Source organism: Salminus brasiliensis, chromosome 1 (assembly GCF_030463535.1).
Source record: "Salminus brasiliensis chromosome 1, fSalBra1.hap2, whole genome shotgun sequence".
Lineage (NCBI taxonomy): Eukaryota > Metazoa > Chordata > Actinopteri > Characiformes > Bryconidae > Salminus > Salminus brasiliensis.
Window position 1 is genome coordinate 97,477,931 of NC_132878.1, and position 24,133 is coordinate 97,502,063.

General features: G+C 41.4%; 2 protein-coding genes across 4 annotated transcripts; both read right to left on the reverse strand.

The window, feature by feature from the left end:
* Nucleotides 1-909: 909 nt before the first annotated feature.
* LOC140569312 (caspase a-like) lies at nt 910-12,227 on the reverse strand. The gene is made up of 7 exons (XM_072692530.1): nt 11,715-12,227; nt 7,715-7,887; nt 5,416-5,592; nt 4,684-4,921; nt 3,282-3,398; nt 1,829-1,938; nt 910-1,736 (listed from the first exon to the last, which is right to left on the reverse strand). The coding sequence occupies exons 1-7, from the start codon at nt 11,986-11,988 to the stop codon at nt 1,638-1,640; spliced, it is 1,188 nt and encodes a 395-aa protein (XP_072548631.1). The 5' UTR covers nt 11,989-12,227; the 3' UTR covers nt 910-1,637.
* Nucleotides 12,228-15,189: 2,962 nt separating this feature from the next.
* Nucleotides 15,190-21,501, reverse strand: etsrp (ETS1-related protein). 3 transcript variants are annotated; one of them, XM_072659836.1, is made up of 8 exons: nt 21,480-21,501; nt 21,192-21,273; nt 19,975-20,052; nt 19,359-19,433; nt 18,572-18,751; nt 17,512-17,751; nt 17,088-17,206; nt 15,190-16,016 (listed from the first exon to the last, which is right to left on the reverse strand). In XM_072659836.1, exons 2-8 carry the CDS (start codon nt 21,271-21,273, stop codon nt 15,744-15,746), a joined length of 1,047 nt encoding a protein of 348 aa, XP_072515937.1. In that variant the 5' UTR covers nt 21,480-21,501; the 3' UTR covers nt 15,190-15,743. The 3 variants fall into 3 exon arrangements, with proteins under 3 accessions (XP_072515937.1, XP_072515919.1, XP_072515928.1); XM_072659818.1 differs by having other exon boundaries at nt 19,975-20,085; XM_072659827.1 differs by lacking the exon at nt 21,480-21,501 and adding an exon at nt 21,395-21,421 and having other exon boundaries at nt 19,975-20,085.
* Nucleotides 21,502-24,133: the final 2,632 nt, after the last annotated feature.

The window sequence follows — 24,133 nt, forward strand, 5'->3', positions numbered from 1 at the left end:
GTTTCTCAGTGCCACTGTGGCCCTCAGCTAGTTTGTATCGGCTAGGATCCAGAAGACCCCTCTACGCTTAGGTACTACAGAGTACAGAAGTCAGTCTGGAGACCACAATACTCAACTTCTTGTGGAATCCATGTCATGAAGAATGGAGGCTGAATGTAAGCCCAAACCAGTGGTGTAGTGTTCCTAATAGTTACTAATTATTATTATTATTATTATTATTATTATTATTATTAAATTTGATATATATCTATAAAAAAATAAAAGCTGTTAATTTTTTTTGGAGAATATAAAATATTTTTTATAAATATCTTCAGAATAAAACATAAAAAATGAACATAAAAAAGATTATAAATATAAATAAAAACTAATCGAATGGAGGCTGAATGGAGGCCCAAACCAGTGGTATAGTGTTCCTAATAGTTACTCCTAATAATAATAATAATAATTATTATTATTATTAGATTTGATACATATCTATTAAAAAGTCACGCTCCTTTTACATAAAATAAAAGCTGTACATTTTTTATAGAGAATATAAAATATTTTTATAAATATCTTTTGAATAAAAAATATTACAAATTTGATTTGTTTATTACTTACAAATATAAATAAAAACTAATCTAAAAAAATAAGAAACTCTGATAATTAAAATAAATGTCAACAAATATTTAACATGTTTAATTATATATATTTTTAAATGTATATGTTAATTTATATTAAAAAACGAATCACAAAGGATTAGACGCAAATTAGCATCAGACACCCATCACCAGCCCAGATTCAATCAGTCAACCAAAACATGTCATGATTTCTGATTTGTGCTTCTTTAGTTTACAACGGAAGATGCTAGGCTAACTTAGCTAACAAACACTGGCCGTAGACTGTCACCAATTCCATCTCAGTAAACACTTCCCCAAAATATTCATTTATTGGTTTTAAAATCCTGTTGAAAAGCTACATAAAAAATGAAGAGCTTATTAACATAAGGACCATATGGACAAAAGTATTGGGACACCCACAGATCCCACCTACTGAAGCTTTTAGGACATCCTATTCTAACCCCATAGGATGCATACAGAACCACGCTGGAGTTCAGTGAGCTCTTTAGAACCTCCCGTTCTTTCACTAATGTGTGGAAGAAAGGTAGACTGCAGGGCTAGAGGCTTGATTTTATACACCTGTGGTGATGGGACTGAATCAGACACATGATTAAGTGATTAAGAGGTGTCCAAATACTTTTACGTTTAATTCTAAGGGATAAAAAAAGGGGATAAAAAAGTTATTAATCAAACACTTTATGATACAGAAGTGAGGGAATCTGGAGAAATGTCTGTCTGATTGGTGGGGAAATTGGTATTGAACAGCTTTGCTATGGGAATACGAAAAGATGACCAAACGTACATTCAACTGGAAACCAGTTTAACTATATAAAATATCCATTTTATTTTCTCTCCAGCAATTCAACTGGATTTCGACAGACAAAAGAATTCATTTATGACACCTGAGATAAAATCTACAATCAATAGATAGATGCTGGCCGATTCTAGATTCTGGACAAACACCTTAGAAGTTAGAGGAGCTTTAAGGGTGGAGGAGTAAGCGCAGTTTACAGAGCATTGAGTCCCACTCGAGGAGCTTCAGAGTCCAGGGAAGAGGTAGAAGTTCTTCAGCAGAGTGGTGCGGTCCTTACACACCATCTGCTTCAGCATGCCAAAGTCCTCGAAACACCTCATAACCTGCAGCAGGAATAAGGGACACATCAGACTGCTACAGGAAACGGCTTTAGAACCGTATTCTCTATAATAGCTTTGCTCTGGGATGAACTTGCCTGTCGGAACAGTTCCTCAACGTGGTCCTGATGTGCTCTAGCGTTGAAGACCTGCACCAGGAATCCAATGAACAGTGACCCTTTCAATTTGTGTCTGTAAGATTTGGTATCTGCGGAAAAGGGGAATAAGATTTATGGCACGTCATAAAAAACAGAACCCAGACAAGAACCGTGAGCTCACGGCCACGGCTGGTTAAAGATCAACCACTGTACAAACCAGCGTCGTACTCTATGAGGTGAGGTTAACCCTATCACACCCAACATCTCACTCTGGAACGTAGGTTCCTAAACTGTACATACACAACAATAGAGTTCTAGGAAAAATAAGGAACGGGATAGAACCTTTAAGCAAAGGGAAGGGTTCTATATGGCTTGGACATGCAGTTCTAAGAAAACTCTTTAATTGGGTATAGAACCTTGACCTTATGCTAATGTTCTATAATATGTAACCCTATCATCCCAACATCTCACACTTAAACATAGGTTCTAGGAAAAATAAAGATTTGAATAGAGTTCTAGGAAAAATAGGGAGGGGGATAGAACCTTTAGGCATAAGGTCAGAGAGTTGTCCTAGAACTGCATGTCCAAGACAAGAACCCTTTAGAAACCCTCATTCCTAAAACTGTGAGACATTAGATCTGATAGGGTTTGAAAAGGTAGGGTTCTATGTGGTTCTAGATGGCTTGGACATGCAGTTCTAAGAAAATTCTTTAATTGGGTATAGAACCTTGACCTTATGCTAAGGTTCTTTAATATTAAACCCTATCATCCCAACATCTCACACTCAAACATAGGTTCTAGGAAAATAGGGAGGGTGATAGAACCTTTGGGCATAAGGTCAAGGTTTGATAACCATTAAAGAGTTGTCCTAGAACTGCATGTCCAAGCCAAGAACCATTTAGGAACCTTCATTCTTAAGACTGTGAGACATTAGATCTGATGAGGTTTGAAAAGGAAGGGTTCCACATGGTTCTTGGCTTGGAAGTGCAGCTCTAGAAAACCCTTATTATGGGTATGGAACCTTTACCTCTTTAATATTAAACCCTTTGATACTTAACATCTCAGAGTCCTACAAAGCAAGGGTTCTATATGGTTCTTGGTTGGGATGTACAGTGCAGCAGAGTTGAATATCACAGTTCTAGACTATTTTTAGGTGGTTTCAGGACCACGTTAGGTCCACGATAGGCTGTCTTAATAAACAGGTGCAAAAAAGGTCCTTAGAACCATGTCTGGTTCCCTTAAAAACTCTTCAACTGCCGTGAGCATGTGAAGAACCATTTGAAACTTTAACGTACCTCCACATCATACACAGTTCCTTCCAAAGAAGAAACCTCTCATTACTATAACATGGTTCTTTTGGGCAGTGGCACACTAAGCTGGTCCCCGGAGACCCTTGGGTGGGTCAGTACCAACAAACGCATGAACCTAAGGTCAGGTGGGGAGGTTTACTGACCAGGTGTGCAGGACAGCAGGGAGATGAAATCCTTCTCCTTGTGCTCAAACGTGTCGCTCTCCATGTTCCACTGCTCGTCTGGGCCACTGTCTGCTACCCACGTGCTGCCGTCCTCACCTGAACACATTCAGAGTGGATGGCAATGGACAAGCTTCTCAGTACAGCAGCAAAAATCCCATTCAAGCTAATGAGAGACTGAAGGTCAGGGTGGCGCTACTGTCTAAGTGTTGGCTCTGTTTTTGGGAGGTTGCAGGTCAGGGCAGGTTGATTACAGTCAGGCAGCATCATTACGATTATTTTAGTCAATATTAAGATTATGATTGTTTAACAGGATTATCTGCCAAAGGAATAAGAACGCTTTTAGTAGATTAAAATCCTAAAACAAATAAAAATTTGTTAAAAATTAGTTAATTAATTTTAGAATATTTCTATAAAAACCTCAAAATGAGTAGATGTCTGATTACACAGGACAGTTTATCATAACAATTAATAGGATTTAAAGCTTCTCCAACACAGCATGGGTCAGCGGATTAAAGTCAGTACACGATTTGAAAGACAATCAGACCACAGGTGGCAAATTTAGGTCCAGAAAGTAGAAATTTACCCCAGGACTTTCCTCAAACCGCCTGTATGGCTCTGCTGCATGTCCAGAAAGTACAAATCCACTTTGGAATTTTGCTCCAACTGCCTGGGTGACAAATCCAGATCCAGACAGGAAACATCCACCCCAGGATTTGTACTTTCTGGACCGGCAGCAGAGCCATACAGGCAATGGGAACAAAATCCTGGGGTGGATTTCTACTTTCGGGACCAGAGCCATAGAGGCAGTTGGACCCAAACCCTGGGGTGGATTTTCACTTTCTAGACCTGCAGCAGAGCCATAGAGGCAGTTGGACCCAAACCCTGGGGTGGATTTTCACTTTCTAGACCTGCAGCAGAGCCATAGAGGCAGTTGGACCCAAACCCTGTGGTGGATTTTCACTTTCTAGACCTGCAGCAGAGCCATAGAGGCGGTTGGACCCAAACCCTGGGGTGGATTTTCACTTTCTAGACCTGCAGCAGAGCCATAGAGGCAGTTGGGACAAAATCCTGGGGTGGACTTTCACTTTCTGGGCCTGCAGCAGAGCCATAGAGGCAGTTGGACCAAAATCCTGGGGTGGATTTTCACTTTCTAGACCTGCAGCAGAGCCATAGAGGCGGTTGGACCAAAATCCTGGGGTGGATTTTCACTTTCTAGACCTGCAGCAGAGCCATAGAGGCAGTTGGGACAAAATCCTGGGGTGGATTTTTACTTTCTAGACCTGCAGCAGAGCCATAGAGGCGGTTGGACCAAAACCCTGGGGTGGATTTTCACTTTCTGGACCTGGACTTGCTACTTTTGACAGAGATGCGGTACAATTACCTCCTCTGCAGGCCTGAATCAGAATAACCTTGGGTTTGTCGCGCAGAGCCGGGCAGTTCGCTGTGTTCAGGTGTGTGTAGATATTGTCCACAGGAAGGAAATCCTTGTCATTGTCTGGTCCATAATGGACCCCCAAAATGGCGTCTCTTTTCCCATGAGACATAATGACCACGAAGGTGCTGTCTGATTCTGCATGCTCGCTACGTCCAGCAAAGCTTCTAATCGCCTCGTCCATTTCCTGAAAAAACAACCAGTCTGAGTTTATTACTGGTAGCAATGATCTTGAAACACACCACAGTCCAAACTGGTAACTCAGGTGGTCAAAGCTGGGGTCAAAAAGCTGGTCATCCACGGCGAAACATACTTTATACTTTATACTCTTGACCAGGATGGCCATGCCGGTCAACCAGCTTAGTGATGCTGGTCAACCCGTGTGGTCATGCTAGTCAAGGTGGTCAATCAGCATGGTTATGATGGTCAAGCACTTGACTTATGATGCTTATGATGGTTGCCCAGCTTGGTGATGCTGGTCAGCAGGCTCAGTTATACTGATTGCCTAAACTGGAAGAGCTGGTAGACCAGCTAAACCATTAAACCTAAACCAAATTGTAGACTATGCTGGAATCCATCAGAACTCACAGATCATGATCAAATTTCTACAGTTGAACAGACCCTTATCCCGGTCACTCTGTGTCTCCTACAGATGAACACAGCTTTGCGCTGTTGACTCACCTGGCCGGAGAGGTTGGTGTGTGCCACTACGTCGTACCCCAGGCCTCTCAGCAGCTTCTCCATGTACTCCTTGTCTTTCTGGGCTCCGTTCCTTTTCATATTCTTACATTTGAAGTCTACGTTGTTGATCAGCAGAGCCAGACGCTTTCTCACACCCTTTTCTAGCACTTGATAAATCTGAGGAAATGTGACACAACACAATTTACAAACATCAGTAAATATTTGATACTGAGTGGATACTGAATAATTCATAATAGATACTAAATCATTCATAATAGATTGTAAATAATTAATAATAGATACAGAACAATTCATAATAGATACTAAATAATTCATAATAGATATAGAACAATTCATAATAGATACTAAATAATTCATAATAGATACAGAATAATTCATAACAGATACTAAATAATTCATAATAGATACTAAATAATTCATAATAGATACAGAATAATTCATAATAGATACTAAATAAGTCATACTAGATCATTCAAAGTGAATACTGAACAATTCATAGTTGATACTGAATAATTCATAATTAATACTGGATAATTCAAAGTGTATACTGAATAATTCATAATAGATACTAAATTATTCATAATAGATACTAAATAATTCATACTGGATAATTTATAGTGGATACTGAATAATTCATACTGCATAGTTCAAATTAGATATTGAATAATTCATACTGGATATTAAATTACATTTACATTTACGGCATTTAGTTGACGCTCTTATCCAGAGCGACTTACAAGGTGACTAGAATTACAGAGGTGGGCCAATGTAGTGTTAGGAGTCTTGCCCAGGAACTCTTATTGGTGTAGCACAGCATAGCCACCCAGACTGGGAATCGAACCCTGGTCTCCCACATGGTGTGGTAGCTCACTGGCAGGTAGTGGTTTTATCTGTTGCACCACACCAACTCTAAATCATTCAGAGTAGTTTCGAAACAATTCATAGTGGATACTGAATAATTAATAACAGTAATTACTGAATAATTAATACTGAATATTTCATAGTAAATACTGAATAGTTCATGATGTTTACTGAATAATTCATACTGTTTAGTTAATAATTCTAATTTACTGAACAATTTCATAAGAGTTACTAAATATTTGTGGATACTAAATAATATAGTTTTATATTTAAAAATTTATAAATATCTCGTCCCCATATCTCATCACTTTTCTCCATAATGTGAATCTGCAGTTATTGTTTATATTATATTATGTATTATTATATATTATATTGTATCAGAATTTTAGGACGAATGGACCAAAATTAGCTGAATCTTTTACACTTCCCTTGAAAGTTAACAGTGATTATATATATATATATATATACAGCAGATCAGATAAACTCTAAAGCTTTATTTGATAGTGTTGACCGAGCCCTGAGCTGACACGGGAGGGTGGACTCCCAATATTTTTGGCTTGGAGTCTGTGTGGGCTTCCTGTGGTCTGCGCATGAACCCGGACCCCCCGTTGGTGTGGTGAATGTTAGAAGAATGGAAGAAGACCGGGGGGAAGGTGGGGGACTGAGAAGTGGAGGATTATTTGAGGGGCTTGAGGGTCCAGGAGGAGGCGTTTAAGTTTGTTAATAATAAAATGATGTGTTCAGTACAGAGATGCAGGTTTTGCTGCAAATTAAAATTTGCATATTAATCCTGTCACGCAAAAATGTTGTGCTTTTAAACGTAACTTTCAACATTATTGTTAAAGTATTTGATTCAGGTCATTTTGGAGCATTTCTATTGGTCCGTTCATCATAAAATTTTGAACAACTGCAGATTCACATTACGGAGAATAATTGACTGAATTTGTCCAAAAAACCTTTAAAAACACCTTTAACCCATCAGTGTAGTGAACACACACACACACACACACACACACTAATGATCAAACACACACAGTGAACACACACGCCCGGAGCGGTGAGCAGCCATCACTGCAGTGCCCAGGAAGCAGGGAGGGTGAAGGGCCTTGCTCAAGGTCCTAGCAGATTCAGCTTACTGAGCCCGGGTATCGATCCCACAACCCTGTCATCAATAGCTCAGTGCTCTAAATGCTGAGGCAGCACTGCCACAGAGAAAAGAGAGAGCTACGAGTAATCTTTACACACTTACAGGGACTAGAACAACTGCCAGCTTTAAATAATGTCAGAAAGTCAGAAAGCTGGTAAGTCATGTGATCACTGTTAAAACAGGCATCCTGTGTAAAATCTTCACCTCGCTTCAGAAAAGTATTTGGACACTGGCTGTGTTTCACTCTGTCACACTACGACACTCACTGACCTCCCGTCCCTTTTCACTGATAATGGCCTGTTTGAACTGCGGGGTGCTGGGAATTAGCACAGAAGAAGTGTCGGGTTGGTCGTAACCACGTGCCGGAGGCCCCGGGGTCCCTCCTGACCCCTGTGGAGTGGGTACGGTGTTGTCCCCCATCTGAGGCTGGGGTGCAGGGCAGCCTAAAAGTAGACAGGACAGACCAGTTAGGACAGAAGCTAACCATATCCATCGTTGGTGTCTACTGTAGCACCCCCCCCCCCCACCCCCCACTGCAGTTTACATCACAACAGGTTTAACCCTTTAGACCCCACGACTACTCTCACAGGGGGAAGTGAAGAATAGGCCTGTAGGTAAAGAGGTTGTTGTTGGGTCTGTTGAGGCACATCTTAAGTTGACCAGCTTCAAAAACACAGCATATACTGGTCTATGCTGGTCTGGTTTGGGTATGGTACACTGGTATGCCGGTCAACCAGTACCCTTCCCGAATCAGACCAGCGGAAACCAGTATATGCTGTGTTTTAAACACTGGTCAACTGGTCATACTGGTCAACCGAGACCACACCAACATTGGACCAGTACAAATCAGCATATGATGGTTGCCCAGTATACCAGTGCTCAGTACTGGTTCATGCTGGTCTGGTACTGGTGTTGTACTGGTTAACCAGTATACCAGTGTTCAAAATGCAGAATATACTGGTTTATGCTGGTCTGGTGCTGGTGTGGTACTGGTTGACCAGTATACCAGCGTTTAAAACACAGCATATACTGGTTCATGCTGATGTGGAGTTGGCTGACCAGCATACCGGTGTTCAAAACGCAGTATATACTGGTTTCTGCTGGTCTGGTTCTGGTATTGTACAGGCTGACCAGCATACCAGTGTTCAAAACGCAGTATATACTGGTTTCTGCTGGTCTGGTTCTGGTATTGTACAGGCTGACCAGCATACCAGTGTTCAAAACGCAGTATATACTGGTTTCTGCTGGTCTGGTTCTGGTATTGTACTGGCTGACCAGCATACCAGTGTTCAAAACGCAGTATATACTGGTTTCTGCTGGTCTGGTTCTGGTATTGTACTGGTTGACCAGTATACCAGCGTTTAAAACACAGCATATACTGGTTCATGCTGATGTGGAGTTGGCTGACCAGCATACCGGTGTTCAAAACGCAGTATATACTGGTTTCTGCTGGTCTGGTTCTGGTATTGTACAGGCTGACCAGCATACCAGTGTTCAAAACGCAGTATATACTGGTTTCTGCTGGTCTGGTTCTGGTATTGTACAGGCTGACCAGCATACCAGTGTTCAAAACGCAGTATATACTGGTTTCTGCTGGTCTGGTTCTGGTATTGTACAGGCTGACCAGCATACCAGTGTTCAAAACGCAGTATATACTGGTTTCTGCTGGTCTGGTTCTGGTATTGTACTGGCTGACCAGCATACCAGTGTTCAAAACGCAGTATATACTGGTTTCTGCTGGTCTGGTTCTGGTATTGTACTGGTTGACCAGTATACCGGTGTTCAAAAAACAGTGTATTTTGGTTTCTGCTGGTCTGGTTCTGGTATTGTACTGGCTGACCAGCATACCAGTGTTCAAAAAACAGTGTATTCTGGTTTCTGCTGGTCTGGTTTGTGGTGTGGTACCAGTTGACCAGGATACCAGTGTTCAGTTCTCAGTAGTTCTAATTTCATACCCAAAACCTGACTTTCACACCTCAACCTATTTTATTTTTCTGTGTCATTATTTAACTGAGCGTGTGACGGGGGGAGTGGAGGGGAGGGGGGTGGTCTGCAGCTGGGTGGAGGACTTTCTGCAAAGCACGCTGCTACGCTTCCTGTTCTCAAGGCCGTTGGGTTTCCTCAGTAAATGACGTTTACTCTGAGAATGTTAGTCGTCACTGCGTGACGGGGTGGACATGGCCTGCTTCCAAATCCAGTCTCTGAAACCAGTAAATGATATAAACCAGTTTAGACCAGTATAAAGCAGCATATGTTATGTTTTGAACACTGGTATGCTGGTCAACCAGCTCCACACCAACACCAGACCAGTATAAACCAGTTTATACCAGTATAAACCAGCATATGTTATGTTTTGAACACTGGTATGCTGGTCAACCAGCTCCACACCAACACCAGACCAGTATAAATCAGTTTATACCAGTATAAACCAGCATATGTTATGTTTTGAACACTGGTATGCTGGTCAACCAGCTGTACACCAGTGCCAGACCAGTATAAACCAGTTTAGACCAGTATAAACCAACATATGTTGTGTTTTGAACACTGGTATGCTGGTTAACCAGCTTCACACCAGTGCCAGACCAGTATAAACCAGTATAAACCAGCATATGTTATGTTTTGAACACTGGTATGCTGGTCAACCAGCTCCACACCAGCACTGGACCAGCATAAACCAGCAATATATGTGTTTTGAACACTGGTGATCTGGTCAACCAGTATCACATTAGCACCAGACCAGGATTTCAGCAGGGTTGTTACTCAAGTACCTCAAAAATACCAATTACTGATAATCAGTATCAGCTCTGTAAGACCATATGAGTGATCCCCTACTAAAGTTCCACACGTCAACATAGCAAAAGTGCTAACTGACTGCGGTTCTGTTTATCCAGCTAGCAGTAAGCTATCCCCAGCCATTTACCCTGAGCCTTGTAATCTGTGCTTATCAGACCCGGCCCAATGAAGAGTGTGAGGGCCCTGATCTCTTTATCAGTTCTGTTCACTAGACTATCTGGAACCAGAGTTTTAGAGACTCCTATTGGTTCAGAGTGACGCGCTGACCTGGCTGAACCCGAGGCTGCGGCCCAAACGCACACTACGCACTAATACTACAATATAGGGTACATACTAATCCAAACAGCACAGGCTTGGCAGGTTAGTACACTGAACATCAACATACTAACCCCTATTGTACTAACAGGAAGTGACGAAGCGTTGCTATGCCAACACTGGTCACTGCTAGAGATCCTGCTGCCCTCGCCACTGTACTTCGTTACATCGTTATCCACCATTTCTGTCACTAGCTCCTCCCTTTCCTTTCCGCACTGCACTGTGGGACAATAGTGGGCGCTAATGCTAATGCTAATTAACTTATACTAACTAGTATTTGACTACGTAGTATGTAATATAGCTAAAAAAATATCCATGATGTGTACTTGGAACCAAGTGCCGCTAAGATTATTACTATATAGTCCATACTTTATAGTATAGAAGTAGTGTGTAGTGTGCAATTGGGACACAGCCAGGGCCTATCAACACCACACTCAACTCAACAGACCGCATTGTGGATTCTTCGTAGACCCAACGTTGACACGTTTATCTATTCTACATAGTACACACTCTAAATTCTACGCAATTGGGACGTGCCACTGGCAAGGTGGTGTGGTTATCCACTACGCGACCCCAGCTGCCCAAGCTAATGTTGTGCACTCTTATTAATAAAGGTGCTACATAGGGTTCTTTGAGCAATGCCATTGAAGAACCATGGTTGGGTCCTTAAAGAACCACTATGTTGACTTCTTTAAACCTATGTAGGAAACCTGTATAAGGAAGCCAAAATGCACTTTCACTTTTACATTAAGGAAGTCTGTTTCTGGCCTGGAAAACCAGTTCCAGGTTGAGTAGAAACGTCTTGGATTGAAATGATGTTAGTAGAGGCTCATGTGAACGTTTATGGAACGTTTGGATCGATGTCTGGAGAGAAAAGGTTCAAAAGACGAGGTTCAAGGTGGCTTGGTTTTGGAATTGTCCGTTCCACCTTAAATGGTGCAGCAGTTACATTCTGGCGCCTGAGGCGCCAGAATGTAACTGCTGCACCATTTAAGGTGGAACGGACAATTCCAAAAGCAAGCTGAAAAAATGGCACCAAATCGAGTTTCTTCGTAAATAAAACGTCCAGACAACGTCTAGCAAACGTCCCAAGCCACGTCCACCTCCCTAAAACGCTGTAGTGAAACTGGAACCATGTGGACCCACTGGAGCTCCCACTCACTGCATTCAGTCGCCTGGTCCAGGTCCTCAGCGACCTGGTGGCAACCGATAGCCCTCAGCACCTCGACTGCGACCGGCACCGCCTTCTTCACGGTGAAGGTGCTGGTGAGAAGGTCCGCCAGGTCCACGGTGTACTGCACCTTCTCCACGGCGCTGCGGCGCAATCGAGGCTCCTCTTTCCGATCGCACAGCTTGCTCTTGAACTTCTTCAGGTTCTCGCTGCCCAGGTCGTCCAGAGCGTCCACCAGGTGGTCCTTGGTGGTCTTCTTCTCCATGTTCGGCCACGGGGTTCTCGCGCAAGACCCACTTCTCTACCTCCCTGCCCTTCTTCTTCCTTCTTTCTTTCCCTCGTTGCCTGTGCCTGAGTGAGTGTGTGTGTGTGTGTGTGTGTGTGTGTGTGTGTGTGTGTGTGTGTGTGTGAGAGAGAGAGAGCGAGTGGGTGGTGCAGATGGAGGCAACAGAGGCTCAACCACCCTTGTATGATCCACTACTGGGTGAGGGTTCGACAGCAGCCACGGGACACAGGACACGCTGATTTGGACAAAAGTATTGGGACACCTTTCTCTGTCTCTGGGAAGAAGGCTTGCTGGATTTGATTGCATTCAGCCACATGAGCTCACCTCCCAAAAGTACTGGATGGAGCTCCACCCCCCAATGCTGGGGGTCTTTACACCCCCACTCTAGCCGACGCTTGGCATTAGGCAGCATGGTACATGCTCCTGCAGATGGTCCTATTCTATTGGCAGTATGCTTTCTTCTCTACAGGGACTAGATAAGTTGTGTGTGTGCAACTTGGATGCCAAGTACCTGAATGCATTCATTAGAAGGGGTGTCCACAAACATTTGGACATGTAGAAGGTTTTAAGGTGCAGTACAGTAGAACCAGAAATGGTTCTTATGGCAGTAGAGGAGGAACCTTTAATGGTATCGTTAATATTAGGACGGTAAAGGAAACATTAGTAGGTCAGAACCACTTCCTCCTTCTGTTGACCTCAAAATAAAGGCCACGCCTCTAGTGGTTGAAGAACCTTCTAGAAAAAGGAGTTCTAGGTACAGTAGTGCTGAAAAAATGGCGAAACCCTTTTTGGTGACCTTTATTTTGAATGGTTCTGTACAGAACCATGAGAACTGAGTGGACCACTTGAGTGGTATGACGGTTCTTTGCCTGGTTAAAGGGTTCTTTAGATTGCTGGGAAATCTTCTGTAAACTTAACTGAATCTTTGGTTCTACGTTTTAGGCCAAATGGGAATCAATTTAGAACTTATTACTTATTATTTTTTGACTCAATTGGAGAACCCTTTAGGTTCTGTGTTTGTTTAAAAAAGGAGAACCATTTGACCCCTTTTGGTGCTAAAATAGAACCCCCAATAAACACGTTCTATGCATAACTGTCTACAAGTATTAAAATCCTAAAAAGTCTATATAGAACCACTGCCTTTACTAAAGAACACTTGAAGAACCCATTTTAAAGAGTGTATATAGCACCACAAAGGTTACAAGCTGCCTTAGAAGATGAACCCTTGAAGAACCCCTTAAAAAAGTTCTGTATAGAACCATGGCAACTCAATGGGCTATTTGAATGCTCAGATGGTTCTGTGCCTGGTTAAATGGTTCTAAGGATTGATGGGAAAATTTTGGAACACAGTGTTTGTAATAGAACCTTCTACGCTCTAAGCAAAATGGGTTCTATGTAGTACTGAAAAAGGTTTTTTGAGTCATGACAGTTATGGAACCCCTTTAGGTGCTATATAGAACTTTTTTAGAAGGTTCTATGTAGAGCTATAACAACTCTATGGACCATATGATTGTTTAGACGGTTCTTTGCCTGGTTAAGGGTTCTTCAGATTGGTGGCAAGCCTTCTAAAGACAGTACGTTATTGTACCTATGGTTCTATATTCTAAACAAAGGGGTTATGTATAGTACTTAAAATGGGTTCTTCAACTCTAGTGACAATAGTGGAACCCTTTTTGGTGCTATATTGAACCCATTCTTCAAAAAAATAAGTTCTATATACAACCTAAAGTACCATGTAAATATCCCAATGGTTCTTTGAGTCTGTACAAAACTGTAGCCTTTACTAAGGAACCCTTCAGGAACCCATTTTAAAGAGTGCATGCTCAGATGGTTCTTTGCCTGATTAAAGGGTTCTTAGGATTGGTGGGAAACCTTCTGTAGACAGTACTTTACTGAATGTTTGGTTCGTTTGTTTGGTACAAACAAAAGAGCTTATATATAGTACTGAAAAGGGGTTCCTTGATTTGATAACAATGGAACCCTTTTTTGTGCAACAATAGAACCCTTTTTTTTTTAATTCAGAGAACCCTTTAGCCAGTCGGAGAACCCATTTATTTAGAAAATAGAAACATAGGTACAATAACAATCTGAAGAACCCTTAATCAGGCAGAAACCGTCTGAGCAATCGCATGGTCCATTGAATTGTTATAGCTCTATATAGAACCTTCTAAAAAAGTTCTGTCTAGCACCTACAGTGGTTCCATAATTGTCATAAGTTAAAAAACCCTTTTTCAGTACTACATAGAACCCATTTTGCTTAGAGCATAGAATCATCTGAGCATTTGAATAAATCATTGAGTTGTCATGGTTCTATATAGAACTTTTTAAGGGGTTCTTCAAGGGTTTTTAGTAAAGGCAACAGTTCTGTATAGACCCATGACAACCCAATTCTAGATTCTAAAAAAGGGGGTTATGATCCGTGTTGAAAATGGTAGAAATAGTGAAGCCTGTTTGGGTACTATCTAGAACCATCTACACATTTTTCCCCCCAATCCTAAGTAAGCCTTACTGGTTCTGATTTTACATACACTGCAATGTCCAAATGTTTGTGGACACCCACAGCCTGTCTAGCCCCTGTAGAGAAGAGGTACTGCCAATAGAATAGGACCCTCTGGAGCACATCAACAACATGACCCTATTGGCTCCATGCTGCCTAATAATGCCAGGCGTGGGCTAGAGGGGTATAAAGCCCCCCGGCATTGAGGAGCTGTGGAGCAGTGGAAGAGCTTTGTTCTCTGGAATGATGGTGGTGGAGGAGCTACATCCAGCACTTTTGGATGGGATGAGTTGGGGATGATGAGGTGGGGTGGTGATCATCATCCAACATCCTGACCTCACTAACGCTCATATTGCTGAGCAAATGCAATCAAATCCTCACAGCAATGCTCCTCCTCCAAAATCTAGTAGCAAGTCTTCTTCTCTGCACAGTAGAGACAGTTACTCCACCCTTACTCTTGATTTAGGAAGAAACAATGAATGAGCAGGTGTCCCACTACTTTTGTCAATACTGTGTAGATCATTGCTTTTACTAAAGAACCCTCAAAGAAGGGTGTAAGAGAGGCTATAGCTCTAAAATAGGGTTCCACTTTTGCTGTGAGTCTAAGAAGCCCTATTTCAGCTCTATACAGACCCCTTTTTGCGGAGAGTGTATGTGTGTGAATGACGGACGGAACACCAGGCTGTACACAAACTGATTTATTTACAATAATACACATTAGCTCAGTTCACGTCATCGTAGTGGTTTAATCAAAATAGGAGGTAGCTGACGACATTTACACAATGGGCTGAAAACGGTGGAACTGCATTGCTTATTTAGAGCACAGAGTCCAAGGACAGGCCATTCCTACGTCCATACAGGCGAGTGGAGGCACTTTCTACCTCCTTACAGTGAGCTACCAGAGACCGCCAGTCCATCATGAGCAGGACCGAGGAGTGCTTGAATGCATGGTGGAGATGGACCTCCTCAAAATACATAAAAGACCCATCTACACTGTTAAAGGTAGAAGTTCCTCAAGGATCTTATACTTTTAACAGTGTACAGCAGGTCCAGAGTCAAAGGACAGGGCATTCCTACGTCCATACAGGCGAGTGGAGGTACGAGAGACCGCCCGCCAGCCCACCATGAGCAGGACCGAGGAGCCTCCTCAGAACAATCCACCCAGAAGCCCAATGTCCACAGATCGGCCTCAGCCTCGGCCTGGGCGCACGACTCAATCCTTCGGAGACTGACGTCGCTAATGCGGCCACACGTCCACTGTGTCCTCTGACTTCGTGGTACCTGCTGACCTCGGTGACCCTGCATTCGACGGCGAGATGTTCATGCTAGTCAGGACCTCCTGTGCGCTCTTTCCCAGCATGCCCTGCACATCGCACACGAAGCGGTAGACGTAGCGCTTGCCGGCCGTTTTGTGGATGATGTTCTTGTGGTAATAGTAGCGCAGGCCTCGGCTCAGCTTCTCGTAGTTCATTTTGGGCTTGTTCTTGCACTGACCCCATCGCTTGGCCACCTTTAATACGACAGGGAAAAGAGTGGACTTTAATATTACTGTGAAAAGCGACTGACCGAAGGAAGTGTCGTTGAATTAAAGCTTGATTTGTGCAGTGGTTAACGTCTTTTTACCTTTTAGAATCAAACAGGCTGCTGTGTTACTGTGCCTTTAAGACATTAAGATATATGTAAATGAGCTCTGTTCTGATTGGCTGCCTGCATAGTGCCTCATTCGAAAAGTATGTATGCAAATGTTGCTGTGCATCTCCAAAGGTCTTTGCATGACAGCAACAGTAGTTGTTAGTTTATTACACAACTTACGGATGGCTGTGGCATCAGTGCACTCTATTCAAAAAGGGGTTCTATGATTTGTACTGATAGTGAAAACCTATGTGGTTCTAAATAGAACCATTTTCTAAACCTGCCATAGCCATGCAAAGCACCATTAAAACATTTCATTTAATGTTGGTTCTACCATTATTTTAGAACCCTAAGAGTTGACTATGTTGTACTGAAAAGGGTTGCTGGATATATTGGTCTTCATAGAACCATCTACACTGTTAAAAGTACAAGATCAATGCAGAACTTTTGGAGGTTCTTTAAAGTGAAACATCTTAAGGTGCTTTGAGGAACCTTCAAGAAAAGGTTTTTAGTAAAAGAATTCCTTGAAGGTCCTTGAAATCCTCCACAGTTTCAAACTGGAGAACCTTCTCAAGGATCTTATATTTTTTAAAGTGTACAGCAGTTTTTCTGTCTTATGGGTTCTTATGGGTTCTTTACAAAGTAAAACTGATATTTTATTAAACTTCTAGCAATAACAATAATTAAGCCTCAAATTATTGTGCTATTGATTGGAGGTACAGTAGACTCAACATTTTTACATTAGTGAACTTCTTCAGTTCTACACTGGAGCTCAGAGGCTAATGTAGCTAACAAGCGATGGCAGGCCGAAAGTGTGTCCCACCCAAAACCTTGAGCCTCGGAGCTCCACCACAAAACCATAGAAGCACCAACTTTAGACGCCAAACATGTCTCAGCTGAAGGACCACATTTGGCCTAAATCTGGGTGTCTAAAGCTGTGTATCTTTACCTCTGCAGGGTCGGACATCTTGAACTCCCAGCCATCTCCTGTCCAGCTGATGAAGGTGTGGCAGGCAGAGTCCAGCAGAAGCTCCAGCAGGAACTGCCACAGCTGGATTGGTCCTGATCCTGCAACAGTAAACGAATGATGTCTTGTTATGCAAATGAGAATAACATGGTGTGTAAATCTAGAACAAAAAAGTAATTGAATGTAGGTACACTAGAGACCCTTAAAATGGGTTCTTTAGCCATGACTGCTCAAAGAACCATTTGGAAACCATGGTTCTATGCTTCTATGCCTGGTTAAAGGGCCTGTTGTATGTGGTCTTTTGAAGAGCTTGAACAAATGGTGTAAAGGGTTCCACTATTGGTTTGGGTTCCTTATAGTAGACACTCAGGGTCATCTTGTCCTGCCTTTCCTTTGAGAAGCTCACCTGGGTAGGCGGACATGCCGGCCACCTCGCCCTCTCGCTCCAGTCTCTGGGAAGGCGCAGTGCGTCGCTTGGCCACACGGGGGCAGAAGGGTTCTGAGGGCTGAGGGATGGGTGATGAGGCAGATGGAGGCTGGCCCAGCAGTGGACTGCAGTAGCTGGAGGAGGAGTAATCTGACCAGTATGGTGACGGTCTGCTTTGCGCTTCTGTCTCGTACAGACCGTAACTCCTGTCTGCGTCGCCTGCAGCACAAACGTGAAGACGGTTGGTGGTTATGATGAGTTAGGAACCGTCATATGACGATCATACACTGCTTTGATGTCGTCATATTGGACTGATTCACATTAAATTACTAGTAAATGGCCCAAGAGTGGCTTTAGCTTTGGGTATTGAACCCACAACCTTGTGACTAAGAATTCCCAGTGACATCTACCCCTTCTGTACGCTGCATATACTGCAATAAATGGTTCTACACAGTACCATCTTTAAAAAGAGGGTTCTTTAAGGCTCCAGGTTCTTTAACAACTCGCAGAACCATTTGAAGGTTAAATATTTCACACATCTTACTTAAAATACAGACCTTTTATAGTACTTTACAGAACCCTAAGGTTGACTGGAGCTACATAAGGTCTCCAATTAATCTCATACAGTGCTAAAAGTATAAGAACCTTGAGGAACTGATGGATGTTCTTTAATTTAAAACCCTTTTAAGGAACCTTCAAAGTTTTTAGAAGAGAAAGGTTCTACCATGGTTTCAAATTGAAGAACCTTCAAACAATCCTCAAGGATCTTCGTGTGTACAGCAGGTTTTCTGGATTCTAAATGGTTCTTTAACTTGTCATGGTTCTCTATAGACTAAAGAACCCTTCTTTATGGGTGTGGACAGTACCAAGGAGGGAATCCATGACTTGAACCATCTGAAATAGCAGTATAAGCTTTCAAATGGTTCTTCCGATGGTTTACAGATGTATAACCACTGCCTTCAGTAAGGAACCCTGGTAGAACCTGGTTCTATCTGACCACTCCACCCCACTGTCAAAAGCTGCCTCTTATGGTACTCACCTGCAGATGTCCCTCTGCAGCTGAGCTCTTTGGTGGGCTGGTAGAGGCTGCTGGGGTCCACAGCGGCGCTGAAGGGGCTGCTCTGGGCCGGTTGGCATGGGGGCAGCAGGTTCTGGTAGGTCTGAGAGGCAGAGTCCTGAAAGCCTCCCTGAGGTCTGTCTGTCAGCATACCATCAGGAACTGAGAACAGAGAGACATGAAGCATTCAGATTCAGGGTTCTCCAAGATTCAAGAACCGTCAACTGTCAGAAATGAGTTTGCCAACCCAATCAGAACCATTTTAGAACCATTTTAATCAGGTTTCTTTAAAGAACAATTTTTAAAAAAGGGCTTCCATCATTGGGAAGGACTAATTTACCAGACGTAGAACCATTAAGCACTCAGAAGAAGTTAGTTACTAAGTTACTAATCACTGTCTCACAAAAACCTTGGATCTCAATTTTTGTCGTTTAACACTTTTCTCCATAATGTGAATCTGGTTGTTCTTTACATTATAACAGAATTTCATGATGAAAGGACCAATAGAAATGTTCCAAAATTATCTGGATTAACATATTTTCCCATTGACTTCCACTGAAAGTGAAGAAGGCTTCTCCATTTTTGAGATACAAGGAGTGTGAGAGCAACAATTTACCTATAAGTAAATGCTTAAATGACTCTTTTATTGAACTGTTATTGAACTGATCCATTTTTGATTGAAAGGAAGGTTCTCAGAGTGGCCCGGTTTAGGTAGAACCCCACATCAGACGTTCCAGAGCATTTTAAATGTAGAAGAAGTGCTTCTTACCTGTGGTGTACGATGTCCAGCAGTTAAACTCTGGGTAGGAGTCCAAGCTAAACAAGCCAGGATCACTGGAGTGAACTAGACGGACAGAAGAGTGGACAGAGGTAATGATCAGACTGTAATTCTGAGAAGAACCAAAACACTTTTTTTTGCTATTTAGAACCATACAAAGGGTTCTCTACCATACACTAAGCAAAAATAGTTTTATATAGTACTGAAACATGGTCTATCTCCTAAAGGTCTCCAATCAATGCAAAGAACTATTTAAACATCAAATGGGTTCTAGCTAATCTAATTGCCTTTAGTAAGGAGGAATCATTGAAGAACCTTGAAGTCCTATTCAGAAATCCAGCTAAAAAGGTTCTTCAGTGGTTCTTTACTAAGGCCAATGCTTCAATATAGAACCATAATGGGAGGAAGTCCTAGTCAGAGAAATCCAGCAACATCCTTATCAAAGGGGTTCTTTAAAGGTTCCTTACTAAAGGCAGTGCTTCTATATAAAACCATAATTCAAATACATCTTCAAAGGTTCTTTAAAGGTTCTTTGTCAACTATGTCAACCAAATGTAGTGCTCTTTTTTTGGACAGAGGAAGTGAAGGTTCTCTGAGGGGTCCTTACCTTTGGAGCTGTTGGCGTGGTCCTTCTGCAGATCCCCGTACGTGTCGGTGTACTGCGGTTGGATGGGTCCTTTGCTGTCTAACAAAAAGGACAGGTCTTCACCATTGTAGTCTGCGGGTACATTATCAGAGATATCAACATGAATGAACTGAGCAGGAGCCCGAGAAAAGACACTGCAGAAGACCCTCCACCAGGGTGGACACCCTTCCACCATCATAAACCATAACAACCAGTATCCGCCCAACTCTGCAACTGGTTCTTCATTCAGCTTAATGGTAAAGAACCAGTATCTGCCCAAATCTCAACAACAACAACATACAGCTACTTGATTCCAGAGCCCCACCCAGTCCAGCAGCACCACCCCCCCACCCCCCACCCCCCACCCTCGACTCCAGTCCAAACCGGGCCGGAGCAAGGGAGGAAGCAGGCCGAGGCGCTGGGACGGAGGGATGATGAAAGGGGGGAGGAGAGGGGGCGCTAAATCTGTTTGAGGAGGAAGTCTGGAGGAAAGGATTAGGAAAAGAGGGAGGGATCCGGCCGAGGGGAAAAAAGCAGCTGTATCTTTAACCTGAGCACCTCCACACCGCCGCAGCCCTGCTCCACGCATTCCTCACTGTCTGCACACATGTGTCCCCACAGCCCTGCTTTCCTGACCGCCGAGGAATCAGCGCAAGCAAACAAGATGTCAAGGTCCAGGTTTGGGCTGTCTGACAGGCCCTGCTGCGACTGTGGCTCGATGGTTGAAGGACAGAGGAAATGTTTTGCACGCAGACTCAGGAAACGTGACAGGAACACTCAGGTCTCCTAAAATCGGCCCAGACCTTCTCCCAGTCACCTTCTCCCTCAACGGCAGAACCAAATGGGAGGCTTACAGCTTCAGAAACACTCTAAATACAAGAGGAACCAACTTTTGGTCCATAATTCATCTTCCAATGGAAGAACCACCGTTGGAAGTGGGATTGGTGTGGGAACCTCCCAGATTACAGAACTTCCAGGCTTCCACATAAGGTGGATATTCTGAACCGAGCAGGACCTCAGTCTTTTTGAATAGTCACTTTCCAGAATAGAGGAAGAGCCACTTTTTGGTACTTAGTGAGGAAATGGGACGTCCAGGTTTAAAGAACCTCCACATAAGGTGGACGTTCTCACCCAAGCTAAACTGTGCTAGAACCATTTATAGGTATATGAGAGTATTGAAATAAATGTACTTTATTTACCATATGAACTGAAGTCAAAGCCTCCAGGAACCTCCTGAGTTCTGAAGTCCTCAGTGTAATATCCGGCCTGATACATCTCCATCTGCAGAAAACAGAAATGATCAGAAATCAGCAAACCAAAGATCACCAAAGCTACAAAATATTTGTTCGGTCTCAGAACCCATTTTAAAAGGTTCTAGCTATAAATCAGACAGAACCAACACCTTCAGCAGAACAGTGGTTCTGCTCAGGCGTTAAGACCCAGCGGACTGAATGGAGAGAGTAGCCTGCAGAGCAGTGTGGACCTACCTTCAGCTATCTTCTGCGCTTGGAGAGCGTTTGTTGGAGTAGCGGTCCCTCCTATCCGTTATAAAGAGGAGGGGGCGTGGCCCACGGAGCGCGCGCTGGAATGCGCTCGCACTGCTTCGTGACTGGTGACCCCCCACTTCTTCCCATCCCCAACCCATTCATTTACACTTCGTGACGTCAGACAGGAGTCACGAGCGCAGATTTGTTACCCTTTTCCCATTCAGAGATAAAAAAAAAAAACAATAACAAAAAGAAAAAAGCTGTGAATGAAGCTACATCAATGATTTCTTAGTTTATAAATGGCAGTGGAATGTGGTCTCACCACAGCTCATCTTCTTCTGGCAACATTTTCACTTCCAAATGTAGCTCAGGTTCCTCAAATCCCGCCAATCAGAGATTTCAATCAGATCAGATCAGATCAGATCAGATCAGATTTATGTGAATGGCACTTTTTAGAACTGGCGTTCTCACAAAGCAGCTTTACAGAAACCAGTAATATTAATATTAAAAGTTTTATTAATAACCACAGCGTCCATTCAACCTTTAAAACTTCTTAATTTGGTAAACAGGCAATTTAGCTGAGCATACTTATTCTAGGGACAATAAAGAGAATAAAGAGAATACAAATAATATCTACTTTAGTAAATATAGGGTCAGTTTAGTACAAATAATATCTACTTTAGTAAATATAGGGTCAGTTTAGTACAAATAATATATAGTTTAGTAAATATAGGGTCAGTTTAGTACAAATAATATAATATATATAGATAAATATATTATATAAATATAGGGTCACTTTAGTACAAATAATATATAGTTTAGTAAATATAGGGTCAGTTTAGTACAAATAATATATAGTTTAGTAAATATAGGGTCAGTTTAGTACAAATAATATATAGTTTAGTAAATATAGGGTCAGTTTAGTACAAATAATATAATATATATAGATAAATATATTATGTAAATATAGGGTCACTTTAGTACAAATAATATATAGTTTAGTAAATATAGGGTCAGTTTAGTACAAATAATATATAGTTTAGTAAATATAGGATCGGTTTAGTACAAACAATATATAGTTTAGTAAATATAGGGTCAGTTTAGTACAAATAATATATAGTTTAGTAAATATAGGGTCAGTTTAGTACAAATAATATATAGTTTAGTAAATATAGGATCGGTTTAGTACAAATAATATATAGTTTAGTAAATATAGGGTCGGTTTAGTACAAATAATATATAGTTTAGTAAATATAGGGTCGGTTTAGTACAAATAATATATAGTTTAGTAAATATAGGGTCAGTTTAGTACAAATAATATAATATAAATAGATAAATATATTATATAAATATAGGGTCACTTTAGTACAAATAATATATAGTTTAGTAAATATAGGGTCACTTTAGTACAAATAATATCTACTTTAGTAAATATAGGGTCACTTTAGTACAAATAATATATAGTTTAGTAAATATAGGGTCAGTTTAGTACAAATAATATCTACTTTAGTAAATATAGGGTCAGTTTAGTACAAATAATATCTACTTTAGTAAATATAGGATCAGTTTAGTACAAATAATATATAGTTTAGTAAATATAGGGTCAGTTTAGTACAAATAATATATAGTTTAGTAAATATAGGATCGGTTTAGTACAAATAATATATAGTTTAGTAAATATAGGGTCGGTTTAGTACAAATAATATATAGTTTAGTAAATATAGGGTCACATTAGTACAAATAATATATAGTTTAGTAAATATAGGGTCAGTTTAGTACAAATAATATATAGTTTAGTAAATATAGGGTCAGTTTAGTACTACTAATAAATAGTTTAGTAAATATAGGATCAGTTTAGTATGAAAAATAAAGTTTATTACATACAGAGTCAGTTAAGTACAGCATTTTATGGCCTCCATCCTACAAGAACAACCTGGCCATGCAGATATTAGGCATTAGAACGCATTCGAATGTTTCTTTGAGTGCTTTACTAATAAAAACTGATAAAAAAAAATTTAATCAGTTATAATAAGCTTAAGTCCAGACTAAACGTTTTTAAGGATATATCATCCTTGGTTTAGTCCAATACTAAAACTCTATATGAACAACATCCACGAAATGTATGGGACAAAAAATAAATAAATAAATACATAAATACAATATTGTGTGAGAGCATTGGTAAGAATCAACATCACCAACAATCCACCAACAAAATAATCACTGTGGTCAAGAATGATGTAATTGTACATTATGCATTAAATTAGATCAAAAGACTTTTATACAGATAATGAGTGGTTAATATAATTAGTCATGTTAAAGAGGCCTGTGGAGAGAACTCGTTCAGAACTGATTTCTATAAGCAAAAGGAGGTTCTATAAAGTGCTGAACATGATTATTTGACTCATAAAGAACCATGTTTAACATCTATCTACCTTTCTGAAGAACCCTTTATCTGGGGGAAGAACCATTGAAGTATCCAAATACATGCCTGTTTCAAGGGTTCCCTACATTGGTGAAAATTTTGTTTTATGTTTTGAGATAAAAATGATTCTATATAGCCCCAAAAGGGGTTCTAAGATCATTATAAGTCAAAGAACCCCTTCATACTTTAAAGAACTTGTTTTTCTTGGAAATTAGAACAATATTTAAAATTA